Below are 15,695 nucleotides of genomic sequence, written 5' to 3'. Positions count from 1 at the left end.
AGACTTAATAGGGCCACGATCTTCCATGACCCCCCTCATTACTTAATTGATATTGATATTGATATGGTGTCAATAAGTCAGCCAATCACAGGGCCCACAGTGTCAGTAATGAGGAAAAACGTGTCAGAACAAAACCAAAACCTGTCAGAGGCTGTGAAAAAAAAATAAGGATTTGTGCTGGCACAAATTAAATTTACTATATGTCTGCTTCCAAAAAACAAAGTTAAGAGAAAGGCGACACTCCGGAAGACAGCCAAACAGTCCCCTCATGTGATGATCTTTAGAAAAATATTATTTGCAGTCAGTAGGCTGGCAAATCTGCTGATGTGTTTTTGGTATAGCCTTCACAAGAGCATAAAGCTACTAACACTGTATGACTGTACAGTACCTGTTTTACCTGTACTTGTTTTAAAAAAAAATGTATTTTTCTTGTAACTCTGCCTTATTTCTTAGAGCCAAAGAGTAAAGGATGAATTCTATCCATATCACCAAATCAAACAACTAACAAGAAATCCATTGTGCATAAGAGGTCTTATCGTGGACCAATGGAGAGCATGGTAGCGCAGAGATCATATGCAATGCTTTTGATTGTCTTTATTTACTCTGATTCACTATGTGAATGTGTCTGGCTCTAGGCAGCCGGCTTCAAAAGTTGGAAGTGCCTAATGTTTACATTCAAAATATTTTGTGAAAATCATGTCTTGTCATATGTAGCAAACCTCTGATCTAATATGGAATGCAAGTAACCTGACACAGAAATAATCTTTAAAATTCTGTTTGACCCAGGTCATGTGTAAATGAGGCAGGACATGCACTTGGTATGGTATTTTTGAACATGGGATTTTCTACAGAAGCGGAAAGAATAAAAAACACAATCAAAAATCCTTTGATGTGGTCATATTTCCATCTAACATGTGAGAAGGCATTGCATACTGTTTCTACACAGTATGATTTATTTACATGGCGCTTTATGGGTCAGTTAAGTTTGCTACTTCTGGTCACCTGTACCTCAAGATTCGTCGGGCGGGGGAGGAGTAGACAGTATAACTCCTAAAAGACAGAGGACACAGACAGACAGAAAACATAGGGGAAACAGGACAGGTATCCACAGACAAGTGAGCAACAGACATACAGGTTGTGTTTATAGAGGTAGGGAAGTGAGAGATGAAATGCTGAAGAGATAGTAAAATCATTTTGTGAGATATATTAACAAAGCACATGAACACACTGAAAAACACACAAGAAGGGCAATTTCCCAGAAATTAAAGTGAGCTCCAGTAATGAATTTGTGTTATGTCAAGGAGGTGAGATGTTAAATAAAGATCTCTGGCCTTCCATCTGCATTGTATTGAGACAGTAGATCACCGGGCAGGAGAGCAAACTCACAGCTGCCCCGTGCGTTTAATTTTGGCCTTGGATCATATTGTCTTTTAAAGTGTGGTCCTCGGGTGTACGATAACAAATAGAACGGATATGCCAAACTGCCTGTGGTGATGTTAACAATCAGAGAAATTAAACATTTCTACACAAATTATTCACAACAGAAAGCACAGAGCGCAAGATGAATTACTGTAGGCGCCAAAACAGAGGATCTGGAGCCACCAAGAAAGTACACAATGGTTGGTTAAGGCCAGAGGGAGGCATAACTGTGTTTATGTATCAGTGATTTACAGTCAAAATTACACTCACACTGGCTTCATCGCTTAAAATGTGGTATGTATTTATTCTATTAACATGTAATTGTGTTTTTCTGCTCAGAGAGGCACTGATGGTTTTTTTTTTTTATAAGAATCATAAATACATTTCACTTTACCAGCAATGAAGCTATGACAGACTATAATTTAATTTAATGGAGGTCCAGAGGAGGGGGGCGGGGCACAAGGAAAACAGAGACAAAAGCAGATGATAACCAGATAGGAGAGGAGACAAGAATAGGAAGAGGCGAGGAGAGTAGGAGACAAAAGAAAGGAAAGGAGGGGCTCAGGGGAGCAGATGAGGAAAATATTGTAACAGAGAGTGATAACTCACGGTGACTGAATGCTGTTGATGGACGACCTGCGAGAGAGTGCATCTCGATTTTGCTTTACAAAACTGTACATGCAGAACAAAAACAAAAGAAAAAATGAGACACACATCTGAAGGAGACGGGTGGACTGTCTGTCAGTCTGTGTGTCCACCTGTCCCCTCCTGTTTTACATTAAAGGACCAATCTGCACAACTACTTCAAAAAAACACAATGCAACAAAAGTGTGTTTGTCAGCAGATACATTTTTATAATAGCAAAAACTGAAACTGAAAAAAAATTCAGGAGTTTCATTCCAAAACAAGAAAGTTACCATTGAAATTATATTTTAATAGTAAAAATTTAAAAGTTTTAATACATTTCGATTCTTATAGGTTTTTTTTTAGTCCTTAAAAGTCTGTGGTCATTTTGTAATGAACCCCTGAGTTTCTCTGAAACAGCAAACATAATCCACATAAAATAGTTCATTTAAAATAAAAGCAGTTGCTTATGAGCTCACTCACTAGGGTTACCAAGTGTTCAATGTACAAATTAAAATATTCTGAGAACACTGAAAATAATGAACAGGATCACATAATAACAGTAATGACAGGGAAAAGGGGAAAGATTAGAAGAGTTAGCTAACCAGAGCTGATCATTTTCTACATTCTGAGTGATTTATTTCTTATTGAGGAAGATGGCAATTAAGGAGCGAGTGTGAATCAAAGATAATCACTTGTCAAATGAAAAGGGCTGTGTGAGACTGCACGTCACACAAACGGCTGTGCAATATTGTACAACAAAAAAAATCAGTGAAATGCATCTGATGTCAGACAATTTGCATTATTGATTTGGTTCCACATTAACGGATGGGTAAAGAAAAAGGCACTTTTTAACCTCCAGTATTAAGTATTGCAGCTCTCAATCACTGATACAAATGAAAACGCTCCAGTTCTCACACCAGCTTTCTCTTGACAGACTCATCATTTCAGTGTTCATCAAGGCTCTAAAAATAGGTTGAATATGGAGGCACAATTAGTTTCCTCGTTGACAGGAGGCCCCAGACCTGTCATTCACAGACTTGTGGTGGAGAGTGGGCGGGCCAAAGGTTTTCGCATGACAGGAGATATTTGTGTTCATAAAGACATCCCCATCAATATCATATTAGAGAAAATGGGAACTTCTGACAGTGAAGATTAAGGTTTTCTTGTATCTTGTTCATAAGCTTTTCCTGCCCCTGTCTGTTTTGATTTATAGCTCTCGTCTTTTCAAATTTCAAAATAAGTCCAGAGGATGAAAAAAATAAACATATAATGGCATTGTCATTTGGATAATGTAATGAAGTCGACACACAGATTTATCATTTTATTTATTCGGCAAATTTGTCTTAAAGCTGGTATCCATAACGGTTTTGAATTAAAGGTGCCCTATAGAGTTTTTGTGTAAACAAATAAAGTTATGTTTACATTCAATGTTTCTCACCAAATGTTGCGAGTGTATTCCCATGGCCTGCCAAGCATGCTGCATTTCCTTCCCCATAAAACATTTGCAAAGGCAATTTTTAAAAAATATTTCAAATAGTGCCTCGTTTACATACATGTTGGCCCACCCCTAAAAACACTGCTCCATAGTCCTACCAGTCTACCAGTTGTCAAATACCACTGGTAGACTACTACTACTGGGGATACAATGGAACATCTTTCTTCTCTCAATATGATGGATTACCACAACACACACAGAGTATCTGCCGTTATAAATAATAATTTTTTATTTATTACTACTTACTCTACTCTAAAAAAAAAAAAAAAAACTTTTTTTAGCTTTTTTTTTTTTATTTTTTATTGCAGGGCTGTTTATTGGAATATATTACATAATGTAGGGGTTCATATTATTGTATGTATATAATCAACACAGATACTGTTAACATTGGTACCAACATTATTATGAACACCATTATTGGTATTTCTGGTATTTCTACCCCACATTACTTTTTACTCCTCTATATTAATGTACCAACTGCTGTGACATTAAGAGTTTATTTAAGAAATAAAACCCATTCACGTGAATGTGAAAGTGTTCTCAGACATTTGGACCCCACTTTATATGTATATATTATATCTTTAAGAGTAAAACAGTGAGTAACATTAGTGGGATTGAAAACATGAGGATTTAAATCTGACCAAAATTCCATTTCCATTTTACAGTGAAAGAATAAATGGACAGATGTTTCATCAGTATGTCAACAAAAAGAACAGGAGCTATCAACATCCACATATAAGGAGATTATATAATTCACTTGATAGTTTTGAAATAAGATTTTGAAATGAACTTCTTTGACTTTGTTAGGAATACAAAATTTATTAGGTAAAAGCCATGTTTTTTCCAGTTTATTTCTTCTAAATGGGAGTTCCAATAAAATGTTCCTCTTGGGAAGATTTTGTTTTTATTTGAAAAACATTTCTTGTCATACCATTCAAAAGCAATGCAGGTGGTGACTCTTAATAAAATGGATTAATCCAGAAGAAATGGCTTTGATTACAGAGCTTTATTCTTTAAAAAGATTTGGGAAGTTGTGTCTAGTTATATAAAGTTCATAGGACAGTATAAGGCCATGTTCATCATAAATAGACAAAATGTAAACAATATGTCTTTATTCCTAAAAGTTATTTTATCATTATTCCTTGAGAAAGTTTTATGAGGAGAAAAATTGTGGATGAAGCTATAATGTTAAGTCACTTTGAAGCTAAAGTTAAAGACATTCTTGGTTTTTTAATCCTTCCAGTAAAGTTCAATTGCTGTCCGGCAACAAGGTTTTTAGTTATACAGTATAAATGCCCAAATACTTTTCTGTGTTATTTGCAAAATATATTAATGTGGCCTCACAATCATGTGTGGGCAACAACTCACATTTAGATACACTGAGCTTCAAACCTGAAGTTATTGAAAACTGTCCAACCAGATCAATAGCTTACAGCCACTGATCTTTATCTTTTAAGAAAAGAGTTGTGTAAAAAGCTAGATGTGAAATTCTTATTTCCCCATTAAATATAAAGATGCCTCTAAAATCTGGATCATGTACATTATTTAGGGATAATAGTTCAAATAGGACCACCTTGACTGACATTGCATTTTAAATCAAATCTATGAGAAGTGTTGAAACCACAGACATATTGATTCCCTTATAAAACATATCAATAGTATCTATAAAAGTTTTTCCAAAACCAAACAACTTAAGATATTCTACAGGAAACTTCTGATGTTGAAGGCTTTGTAAAAATCTAAAACATAGAATACAAGCTTTTGAATGTACATAGTCTACATAGTCCAGTAAATCTAAGATAAGTCTGATTTTGTTGCTAATTTGCCGGCCTTTAATTAAACTTGACTGTGTTTTTGCAACAGTATGATTGCTTCCTGCCTTTAGTCTGTTCGCATTAGCCATGGCCAAAATCAATACTCACAAGAGTAATAGGCTGCCAATTATCTATTTATAAAGTGTCTTCATTTGGTTTTGGGGAAATAATACCTTGTTTCATAATAGTGTTCATCCCTCTCTCTGATGGATACATTTTTGTACAGTACAATATAAAGGGTTTCTAATAAGGTCCCAAAAATTAACACAAAATGTGACTGAAAGACCATCAATACCTTGCGATATTCCCTTTTTAATTGAGAAAAGATCTGTTTTTAATTTAATTTATTGTCAGATCAGAATCGCATAGCAATATAAGGTCTTCATCAATAGCATAAATATATTTTCTTATCTTACTGACAAAACTTTCACAGGAACAGTCATTGAATTGAGACAAATACAAATACTATTACCATAGAAGGAAGAGACAAAGTTGTAAATTAATTTTGGCTCTGTAAACTGAGTTTCATTCACATGAAACGCAGCTAGTGACATTCTTTTGCCATTTTTTTTTTTCAAAAGCAAAGAAGTAGCTAGAGTTTGTTTCCCCGTCCTCTAGCCATTTGGCTCTAGATCTTATAAATGCCCCCTTGGCCAAATCCATATAAATTTCATCTATTTTTAGTTGCATCTCCTTCAATTCCAGTTCCTCTTCAGCAGAAATGCTAGTTTTAGATAAGAGGAAATTTATTCTGTTTAATAAGTTACTCCTTTTTACTTCCCTTTAGAGCAAAATGTATAATAATGTACTTAAAGTACTCCCACTTTTGTTTATAATCACAATTTGTATTATCAATAAATATTTAATTAGCTAACTTTTTTACACTGTTATTAAAGTCGTTGTCCTTGAGGAGAATGTTGTTGAATTACAGTAGACTCTTCATTTTGGAGTATCCTGTATGCCATCTTACTTTAGAATAATTTGCTCATGATCTGACAAAGGAGCAAAAGAATGAGAGACGTCTTTAACAAGTTGAAGAGTAGATGATGAGATCAAGAAAAAGGTCAATCCTGGATCTAGAAGAAAGGTCCTCTAGATAAGATTATTTCTTTGAAGACAAATTTTTGGAGGAAACCTATCCATCGCATCATCAGCACACTCATTAAAGTCACCACATAAAATTAGAGTCTGAATATTTATATAAATTTAGAGATCATCTTGCAAAAAAACACACTGTTGGAGGAATGAGAGTTGCGACCATAAATATTACACACAATGAAAACTGAATTATCCTGCTGGAGAGTGATTGTAATCCATCTGCCATTGTTTGAAAGAATCACCTCTAGAGTATGCCTTTTAAAACTATGTAGGAAAATTAAATTGAGGACCCCGGCAGAGTGGTTGGTGCCAAGACTACAGTGAATCCCATTTCCCCACTACCCTTTCCAAAACTTTACATCCGACTCAAATGAATGTGTTTCCTGAAAAAGAATTGGGTTGACGTCTCTCACAAAATATAAAGATCGTCTTTCTCTTTCATCGCGTATACCCCTGCTGCTTAATGACATAACAGTTAGAGAATTTATCTTAAAATTAATCAACGAAATTATGAATAAAAAACAAATATAAATAGTTGAAAAAATTACAAGCTCTCAATTAAACAGGTGGCAGGAGCTTAAAAGAGGGAGTGATAGACAACTAGTAGGATATGCTGAACAAACACAGTGACTTAAGAAAAATACAGTATATGGTACCATATAATCTTTTAACTTGGTATTGTTAAAACCATAAAATAACTTTAGGGCAAACCTTAACATAAGAGTTTGTATGCAACTGATGCCTTTTTTGATTTTGTTATTTGATCAAAATAATACACTTATGAACTCAAGTTATTATTTAACTTGGACATAACATCTATGGTTAAGTAAAGACACAATGCAAGCTCTGAACAACCAAAAGATTTAGAGAACGTAATATTCATATTGGTCGCTATATTATTGGCAGGACGGTTCAGTTCATTTGTCTTTGGAAATCTCAGCTTTCTTTCCTGGGTGTTTCTTGGCGTCGAGGATGGCCCGTTCTGTAGCCAGCCATAGTCTGCAGACAGGTTGACAGTTCGGAGTTTATACGATGTATTCACTAGCTGCACTCGAATTAGCTTTCCGATCGAGAGAGTGGTGGGAATTGCTCAGCAGATATTAAAATGTGAGCATCTCCATCCATCAAATATGCAACCCTAGGAGAATTAGTTAATATCAAAGTGGTGATTTTTTTTCCATCAACCAGAGGAAAAAGAGTTTCTCTCTTGCATCTCTATCTTCTGGAGACAGTGCCTCGGTGAGCCGCAGGTTGTTATCTCACAGACACTTGCAGCCTTTGGCGCGCTTCCACACAGAATCCTGGAGATGACACAGTGGAAACAACGTGATAACAGATCCGTAGGATCCATCCTTTCTTCTTGGGCCAAGACAAAGGGCCGTCCTCCAGATATTCACAACATTTCCAACAACATCAATCGCCACTTTTCTCACATTTTCCTTGGCCTCCTCTTTCAATCCATGTAATTTCAAAGCCCATCTCCAACTGTAGCGTTTACATTCAGCAGCTCCTGTCCTCAAGATTCAGTTTTCTTTTTTCAGGTCTTCAAGAGTCGGGTTTGCATCCAAATTTATTGCACATTTTAACCGAATTTTCAGAAAATTGGGAAAGGAAAATGCAAATTATGCGCGTTTCCATTCACTACTGATATGCGAATATTAGGAGTTGGTTCACTGAGATAAGCAGTAGGTGGCCGTATACAGTACTTAGGCATGTTAAAAGCATCCAGAGGCGACAAAGAGAGTTTGCAGAGACATTTAGGTCATGTCTGTGCGTCATAATTTATTCGCTGAATTGATTTCCTTTGCACTTAGTTGCATTTACCTTTTACCGACACGCCAACTTTTCCATCTCTCCCGTGCGTAAAAACTTGTATTTATTTTTTCCGGATTTCCACTCAGGTTTTTTTATGCGCAATTTGAAAATGTTTGTTTGTTTAGAAGTTTCATCTGCTGTCACTTAAATCACTGATATCTTGCAGAACATCTGGTCATGTGTGTTGGAAAGTTCCTAGGTTGCTGTCAAAACGTCTGAGCTGCCGTCACTACTGGCATGGCAACAGTTACATTCACGCTTCTTCTTTTCAAGGGAGATTCGGTGGATGGGGCAGAAAAGATGTAGACCGTAGCTTTGTTAATCACCATATTTTCTGTACCTGGTGCATTCAGATCCATGGGAGTTTCAGTGTCTCTCACCTTAGCGTCAGCATCCAATGGTATTTGTCCTTTACCTGTGTTGGCATCCGTAGGCATGTTAGCTAGTTTTAATTCAAACTTTTTCCCCTTTCGCTTTTTCAAAATATTTTCTAATTTCCGCTGAGAACTATGCCCAGTTCTACCATTCTCCTTAGACCATCGTCATCTTGGCTCCACTTTACATGAGCTGAGAGCTATTTTGTTGTTATAATGACACAGGACACATTTCTAAAGCAATTCAATGACTTGCTTGTTGAGGCATGGGGCAATCGTTTGAAAATGAAATACTATTTTTGCAGCATGTAACAAGCCTTAGGATGTTCAATGAAGCATAAAATATCATATTTTGTCTGGACATAAAGTAAACCTGAAATTTGTATTAAAGTTCCACAAAAGCTTTCAAAACTCTATTTCAACATGTAATGTTATTTGAATAACAACATATTAAGATTGGCTTTAAGGGCAAAACAGGCCAAAAATGAAAAAATAAAATAGAAACAGCTGGTGGAAACTAATATCTATTGTTGATTGATTCCTTAATTGCCTCTCCAAGTTAAGAAGGTAAACGTGGGGTGTAATTAACAAGGCAACACAACAGGAGTACTCTTACAGTGGGAGTGGATGAGAAGTCCAGAACGTGAACAGATCAAACACACAGATACAGTGTACACACAGACATTTCAGACTGAGAGGGAAGAACATACATAGTGACAACACACTGAATTACAAAGGGACATTTAACTCCAGTGTGGGACTGAACAGAGTTACGGTCAGACAAAGGAGGTCCTCGGAAACTTACGCAGCGATCGAGATGTTGGCTGCTGATATGGGGCTGACTTCCTTCACCTCCAAAGCTTTCTGCAGTGCAAGCTTCTTATTGGCTGCCTCCTCCTGCTCCTCTTCATCCTTTGGCGAGTGACAACCAAGACATATGTTGTGTCCAATGAAAAATACATTCATATTACCACGTGTGCACATGCAGGGGTTTTCTCAGGTACTGGTTTGACATGTTTTACTGTCAAGTAGAAAAAAATTAAACAGCATTCATATTGCTATGTGTTGTTATTGTCTTCAAATACAACATTTGGACTGTTTGACCAAGCGCACCTTAGTCAGCTCCTGTGCATTGGCAAGGTTATCGACAGCGATGGCCAAGAAGACATTCAGGAGGGTGTCTGAATAACAACAGGACTCAGGAGAAAATACAGTGGGACAGTAATATATCCTGTGTATATATGTGTTATGTAGCGTCTCAGAGTAAGGAAAATCCGTCCTCACTGGCCACTACTTTTAGGATTAGGAGTAAAAGCCTTTTATCAACTTTCCTAACTTGGGAAATGACTCCTAACTAGGCCAATATTTAGGGGAGCTCCAGAACTGTCCTACTGTAACCTGTTGGGAGCGGCCAGGAGACGCCGTTCAGACAGAGACATGCAGGCACATTACGCAGGATGAGTCCAGTCACGACAGTGAGCTTATTAAAAGTTTTGGAAAAACTTAAATGATTTTTTGACTGACATTGTGCAAAAGAAAGCACAGGCTCTCTCTGCAAAACCAAGTGCCGCCTTACAGCAACTAGATAAACACAGCGTTGCAACAGTGATGATTTGGGTCTGTCACAACCAACAATTTCTGCAGCAATAAATCAAACTTTGCACCTCAGATAATGAGTCATTCACTTCTCCTCCCTTCAGTTGTAAAGATACAGTACATGGATAAAGATGCCAATCTTTGGATGGCGGAGCTATATTTTAAAGGGATAGGCTAAATATTTTTTTCCACACCTGTAGGAGATCATAAGTTAACAGAAGTTGTAGTTTAAAGGTGAACTGATGGAAGAGAAGATAATTTCTTGCAACATTATTGCTGTTGAACGCATTTATGCTCGCCTGAGAATGAAACCTCTTAATTTTTGATTCTACATAAATGTCCTATTAATGCTACCCTGTGGCCAAAATGTCAACCTTGCACAAAAGATACTGCATCCCATAATCTAAAGGGACTGCCATAAGCACATTAGTGCTCCCAGGAATAAAACCTGACTTTAAAGACTCTATGAAATTTCCCCTTACCGCTCCCTCAAGACAAACATTTTTAGGTCACAACTGATAAATTGTCACTATGTTGTTTGCTCTGTCCAGAACCTTATTTAAATAGGGTGTGATCATCAGCTTCTATTGGGGCTTTAGACCGGTTCAGATCCAGTTCCATACAACATCTTAACCAAGCTTGTAATTCTACCCAAGTTTCGAGGATTTACGGTATGAATATTAAAATCTGCAAAATTAAGCCTGCTCAAAGATGAAAATTCACTTGATTTTAAAGCATTTTTTTCATGGACACTACTTCACTCAATGCAAACCAAAAAAGAAATGGAGGAGCTGATCACACCACCAAATGAAAACCGTTTTCAAGGTAAAACTATTTTCACATTTTGACCTGCTCCTTCTGACTCTCGCACATACGCAGCAGTTTTAATCACAAGATGTCAAAGAGGATACAGTTTCCAAAGAGCGTGAGGACGATGAAGTAGACTGAGGAGAACATGCCACGGCGAACGCCTCCTTGAGACTCGATCCCGTGGTACATCACGGCGTTCCAGTCCTCGCCAGTCAGAATCTGAGGAGGACAAGAGAGTCAGAACGATGCCGGGGACACAGGCGGGTTATAAAGCACCGTGCAAATTTCAGAGTATAGAATGAAATTACTTTAGAGAGGGAAGGGTTATGGGCACAGACTAATTGAAGGATTATCAATGAGCACATTAGGGGACAGAAGGTACACAGACCAGTCATTTCCTTTAATTAAAATGACTGATAACAGTCTCTCTTTTTCCGTAAAGTCTATATTCTCTCAATTATTCAGAATTTGTTAAGGGCACCTTGTGCATATGTGTGTCTTAGTGTAACTATGCAGGTGTGTGTGTGTGTGGGGGGGATTTTACCTGGAACACTGTGAGGATGGCTGCTGGGAAGGTATCAAAGTTTGTTGTTGGCGTCTCATCTTCAAAGTTAAACCTAAAAGAATCCGAATAAGAACATCATTACAAAGACGGGAAAAACAATAATTTAAGACAAATGTAGTCCCAGTCAGATCTTACTGGCATCTACCTGTAGTTCAGGAGAGGATACAGAAATGTAATTATTTTTAACGATCAGGATTAAAATTTTTAAATTTCAAAAAAGTTCTTGGATTGATAATGTTAGGAGATCGTTGCTGAAATGTCTAAGCAACAATACATGTTTCTGTTCATCTGAAACATGACACAGCACACCAATAGACACATTCACGCCTTATGTCACAGCTGCACCATTTTTTTCTTTTTCTCCTTGTCTGTTAATTTACAATACACCCTCACACACACACATTTGCACCTCTATACTTGTGAGGACCTTTACTGGAATAATGCATTCCCTTGCCTCTAAGACAAACTTTAAAGGTTAAATCTGGCTTATTACAACTTGGATCTTATTTTTGTTGTTTTGCCTATTATTTTCATCAGTAATAATAGCACTTTACTGTACAAGTATTACTTGGTAGGTGCAATGTCATTGAAACCAATATATGATGGTAAAAACGATAAAAATGCGTCCTAATTTGTAATAAATCAGGATTTTTCTTTACCATCGAACCTTTGTGTTTAACTCTAAGCTTTGCCATAACGTTAACCTAAACCAAATTCTAACCTAACTCTAAAACCAAATCTTGAAGTGAGGACCAGAAAAAATGTCCCTACCATCCAAAAATGTCTAAAACTGAGATCAGTCCTCACAAAGACAGAAGGACAACACAAGTGTAGGAGTGAGTGTTTCAGACTTCTTCACAGCTTCAGGTAGAGAATAGTATATTCACAGATGAAGGGAGCTATCGTGTATTGATAATGCATGAGACAGAATGGGAGGGAGAGAGACATGCAGCAGCAGGAAACACCAGTCACCAGGGAGCCATGGCTCCAACTTTCAAGTCCAAAACACACTGCCCCTACAGTGCAGGGCTGCTTCATTTGACACGTCATATGCACAAATAGCAGAAACCTGGAATCAGCATGTGAACAAATCGGCACAGCATATTAACCATCTAATATAATGCAAATAAAGTAAAACTGGAGTGATGCCTAGATTCAGGAATTTTCTCCTTTTGATTTGATTCCTCACTTTTAGAGCTAACATCTGCTCACCAGGAGAGGTCTGTTTTGAAAATACCTCTATAATACTGAGACTGTCGGTTGTAGGGATCTGGGTTTTTGACTTTCTCCTTGTCTACTGTGACAGCTACAACACCACAGAAGACAACGTGCTATCAGCTGACATGGTAGCCTGGATATGGCAAGCCGGGGAGCCATTCTGAGCTAAAAACTGTGCTTCTCAAAACTACAGTTGTGTGAAGCGGGTTTTAACACCCCTACAGTGCCAGTATGTTTTGGGCTCAACACAACAGCACTCCTGAATGGAAACACACTTTAACACAGGGAAAAGACAAAATGACAGAAAAAACAAACAATGTCAGAAAAAAACAGATTGAGAATGAATAAAGGGAAATTTAGTCTTTACAAATCAAAATGGTTGCCACTATTTTTTGATATCAGCCTTTTCATCTCTGTGGTTTGAAAAAAACTGTTTCCACACAATTTGTAAAACTTTTCTTTTCTAACAAAAATTAGAGAGAGGAAATAAAAGACTATGGAGATTTTTTAGTCTCAAAGGTCAGTGAAACTGGATCCAAAGTGGATTCAGGTATCTGAACCTAACACTCCAAAGACTACACAAAACTGAAACACTTTGGGTATCAAGCTCACAGCAGTTACATTAGCACAGATGTATTATAATTTTTTTATTAACATGTTGTGATTTTTATTGAATGTAAACAGTAGGGTCCAGCTTAATGTCATCACTACTGTCATCATACATGCACACTCTCTACACAAAGGATCTAAGTTTTTGCAGAAGCCCCCAAATGACCCAACAAACCTGCCAAAACCTGAATCCGTGGTCTTGAAACTGAAGAAGACAATGAGAGAATGACACAGAGATATATAAGGATGGGTTGGTCATTCAACTGAAAATAACCTACACTGCTCATCATTCATCAGTTCAAGTGTCAGTTAATCGTAAAAAAAAAAAAAAAAAGAGATACTTTGGCTTGGACAAAGAAGGACATATTACAAACCGAGATAAAATTGAAGACAAGCTTGAGAGTGTTTGTACAAAGTATTTTAAATGTGTAAAATGTTGTGACAGATGGAGAAAATCCAGGAAAAAAACATTACAGTCACATTATGATACTTATAAGTTACTAAAATTTTCTTTAAATATGTGGAAACTGATGCTGGTGATTTCACCTTCTTCAAATTCAACAATATAAATGAGCTCGTCTTGTGTAACGTTATCTTGAAACCACTTAAGAACTCTGCCTTATCTCACCACTCTATTACTCACTTCACGGATATGTTGCAAAAGAAAAAAGTGACATTCATTCCTCTTGTATCACATAATTTCTTATTGTTACTTAATTTAAAAAAAAAGGATTCAAGAGAGGAATTATTTTCTTTTCTTTTGATAATTCTTTTCTGTGTCTTTAAAACACTACAATTGTTCTACTGGTCTCAAGTAATCAAAGTTGATGTTATTCAATAAATTCCAGAAATGATGGTGTTTGATAGAAGTAACTATGGCTTGAGATATAGCTGTTAGGGCTCTGTTTTTGTGATGCAATGCCACCCTGCACAAACTGGAATAACCAGCACCTTTTTTTTTTGTAATTTTGTTACCAAAAACCCTGGTGCAACAGTGATGCCATTGCAAACATAATGGAAATAGGAGTTCATTTTTATCAGTAGGCGTGATAGGTGGTAGTCTAAGCACTTCTTTTCTTTTGTGTCAAAAGAATGTTATGTTTAGATCGGTTATTCCCTACCAGCGGTACTTCAGCAGTTGCAGGGGGTACATGATAAGATTGTACAAATGATGTTTTGTACAGAAAACCAAATCCACATATTGAGTCACCTCTAACACCTGAACACCACGTGTTATAACTGTTAAAACTGGTGAGAGAGTGAGCAGTTAGCAGTCAGATAAAAGTAATGAATAACAGTCCAAATAGTTGGCTAAAAGTATTTCTTAAATGGTTTAAACAGATGACAAATAGTGAAAAGCTGTGACATAGTGAAACGTTGGGGATAAACAGTTGAAACAATGTGTTGGTGTTGATGAAGGGGATACTTGAATTCATCTGAAAGGGCTGTTGGGGTACGTTAGACAAAAAGGTTGAGAACCACTGCTTTAGAATCCTCCTTCACACTACAGTCTATGAGCACCGACTATGCCTCACTCAATTGGTTCTATGTTTACCTAACAGAGAAAACTTCAGTTGTGGCTAAATAAAATTGTGTTGCTGTGTGTCAAACCTGCTTGCCACCAGCAATGGTGTACCACATGGATCTACTCTTGATCCACACTATTTACATTACAAGTTACATAACATCATTCTTCCTAATCAATACATTAAAGTCAAAATATATGTTGATGACACCATTTTATATGCCACTAATTCTACTCCCACAAAGGCTCGTACTCATCTTCAGTCTGCCTTTGATGCTTTCCATTATCACTTTTAAATTTAAGTGTTTTAAAAGCACATAAGACTACCTTCATGATATTCTCTACCTCCACTTGTATCTTTGACTATCCTACGATCAAAACTTTATACTGTACCGACATCATTCTTGCTGATTCATTCAAATACTTAACAATTAGGCTTGACAGTAATCAATCAATTAAGATTCCAAGTTAACATTTTACCAACAATTTCAAGATTGAACAAGGTTTTTGATATAGAATTAAAGGCTGTCTGTCTTTTCTAAATAGTAAAATTTTGTTCAGGCAAGTTTATGTCTACTTGACTATGGAGACACTCAGTTTGTCATGCTGGCTTATCATTACTTAGATCCAGCCTGGCACTGTGCTGTGACAACGTTCCTACTCAGCAGTGCTTTCTAATCCAAAAGTACTAAATAAAATTACTTAAAGCACCATTCTGTCACCTATAACA

General features: G+C 36.8%; 1 protein-coding gene across 1 annotated transcript in view; it reads right to left on the bottom strand.

Annotated features, from left to right (window-relative positions):
* Nucleotides 1–15,695, bottom strand: part of cacna1bb (calcium channel, voltage-dependent, N type, alpha 1B subunit, b) — a 176,241-nt gene that overhangs the window by 58,022 nt on the left and 102,524 nt on the right. Inside the window, exons 17-21 of the mRNA XM_040157092.1 lie at nt 11,593–11,665; nt 11,150–11,267; nt 9,756–9,823; nt 9,448–9,554; nt 2,029–2,091 (exon numbers count right to left, since the gene is read on the bottom strand). Coding sequence (XP_040013026.1) covers nt 2,029–2,091; nt 9,448–9,554; nt 9,756–9,823; nt 11,150–11,267; nt 11,593–11,665 — 429 coding nt within the window. The remainder of the gene's footprint in view (nt 1–2,028; nt 2,092–9,447; nt 9,555–9,755; nt 9,824–11,149; nt 11,268–11,592; nt 11,666–15,695) is intronic.

The sequence above is a fragment of the Xiphias gladius genome, chromosome 20, assembly GCF_016859285.1.
Source record: "Xiphias gladius isolate SHS-SW01 ecotype Sanya breed wild chromosome 20, ASM1685928v1, whole genome shotgun sequence".
Lineage (NCBI taxonomy): Eukaryota > Metazoa > Chordata > Actinopteri > Istiophoriformes > Xiphiidae > Xiphias > Xiphias gladius.
This window is presented reverse-complemented; position numbering and strand designations above follow the sequence as displayed.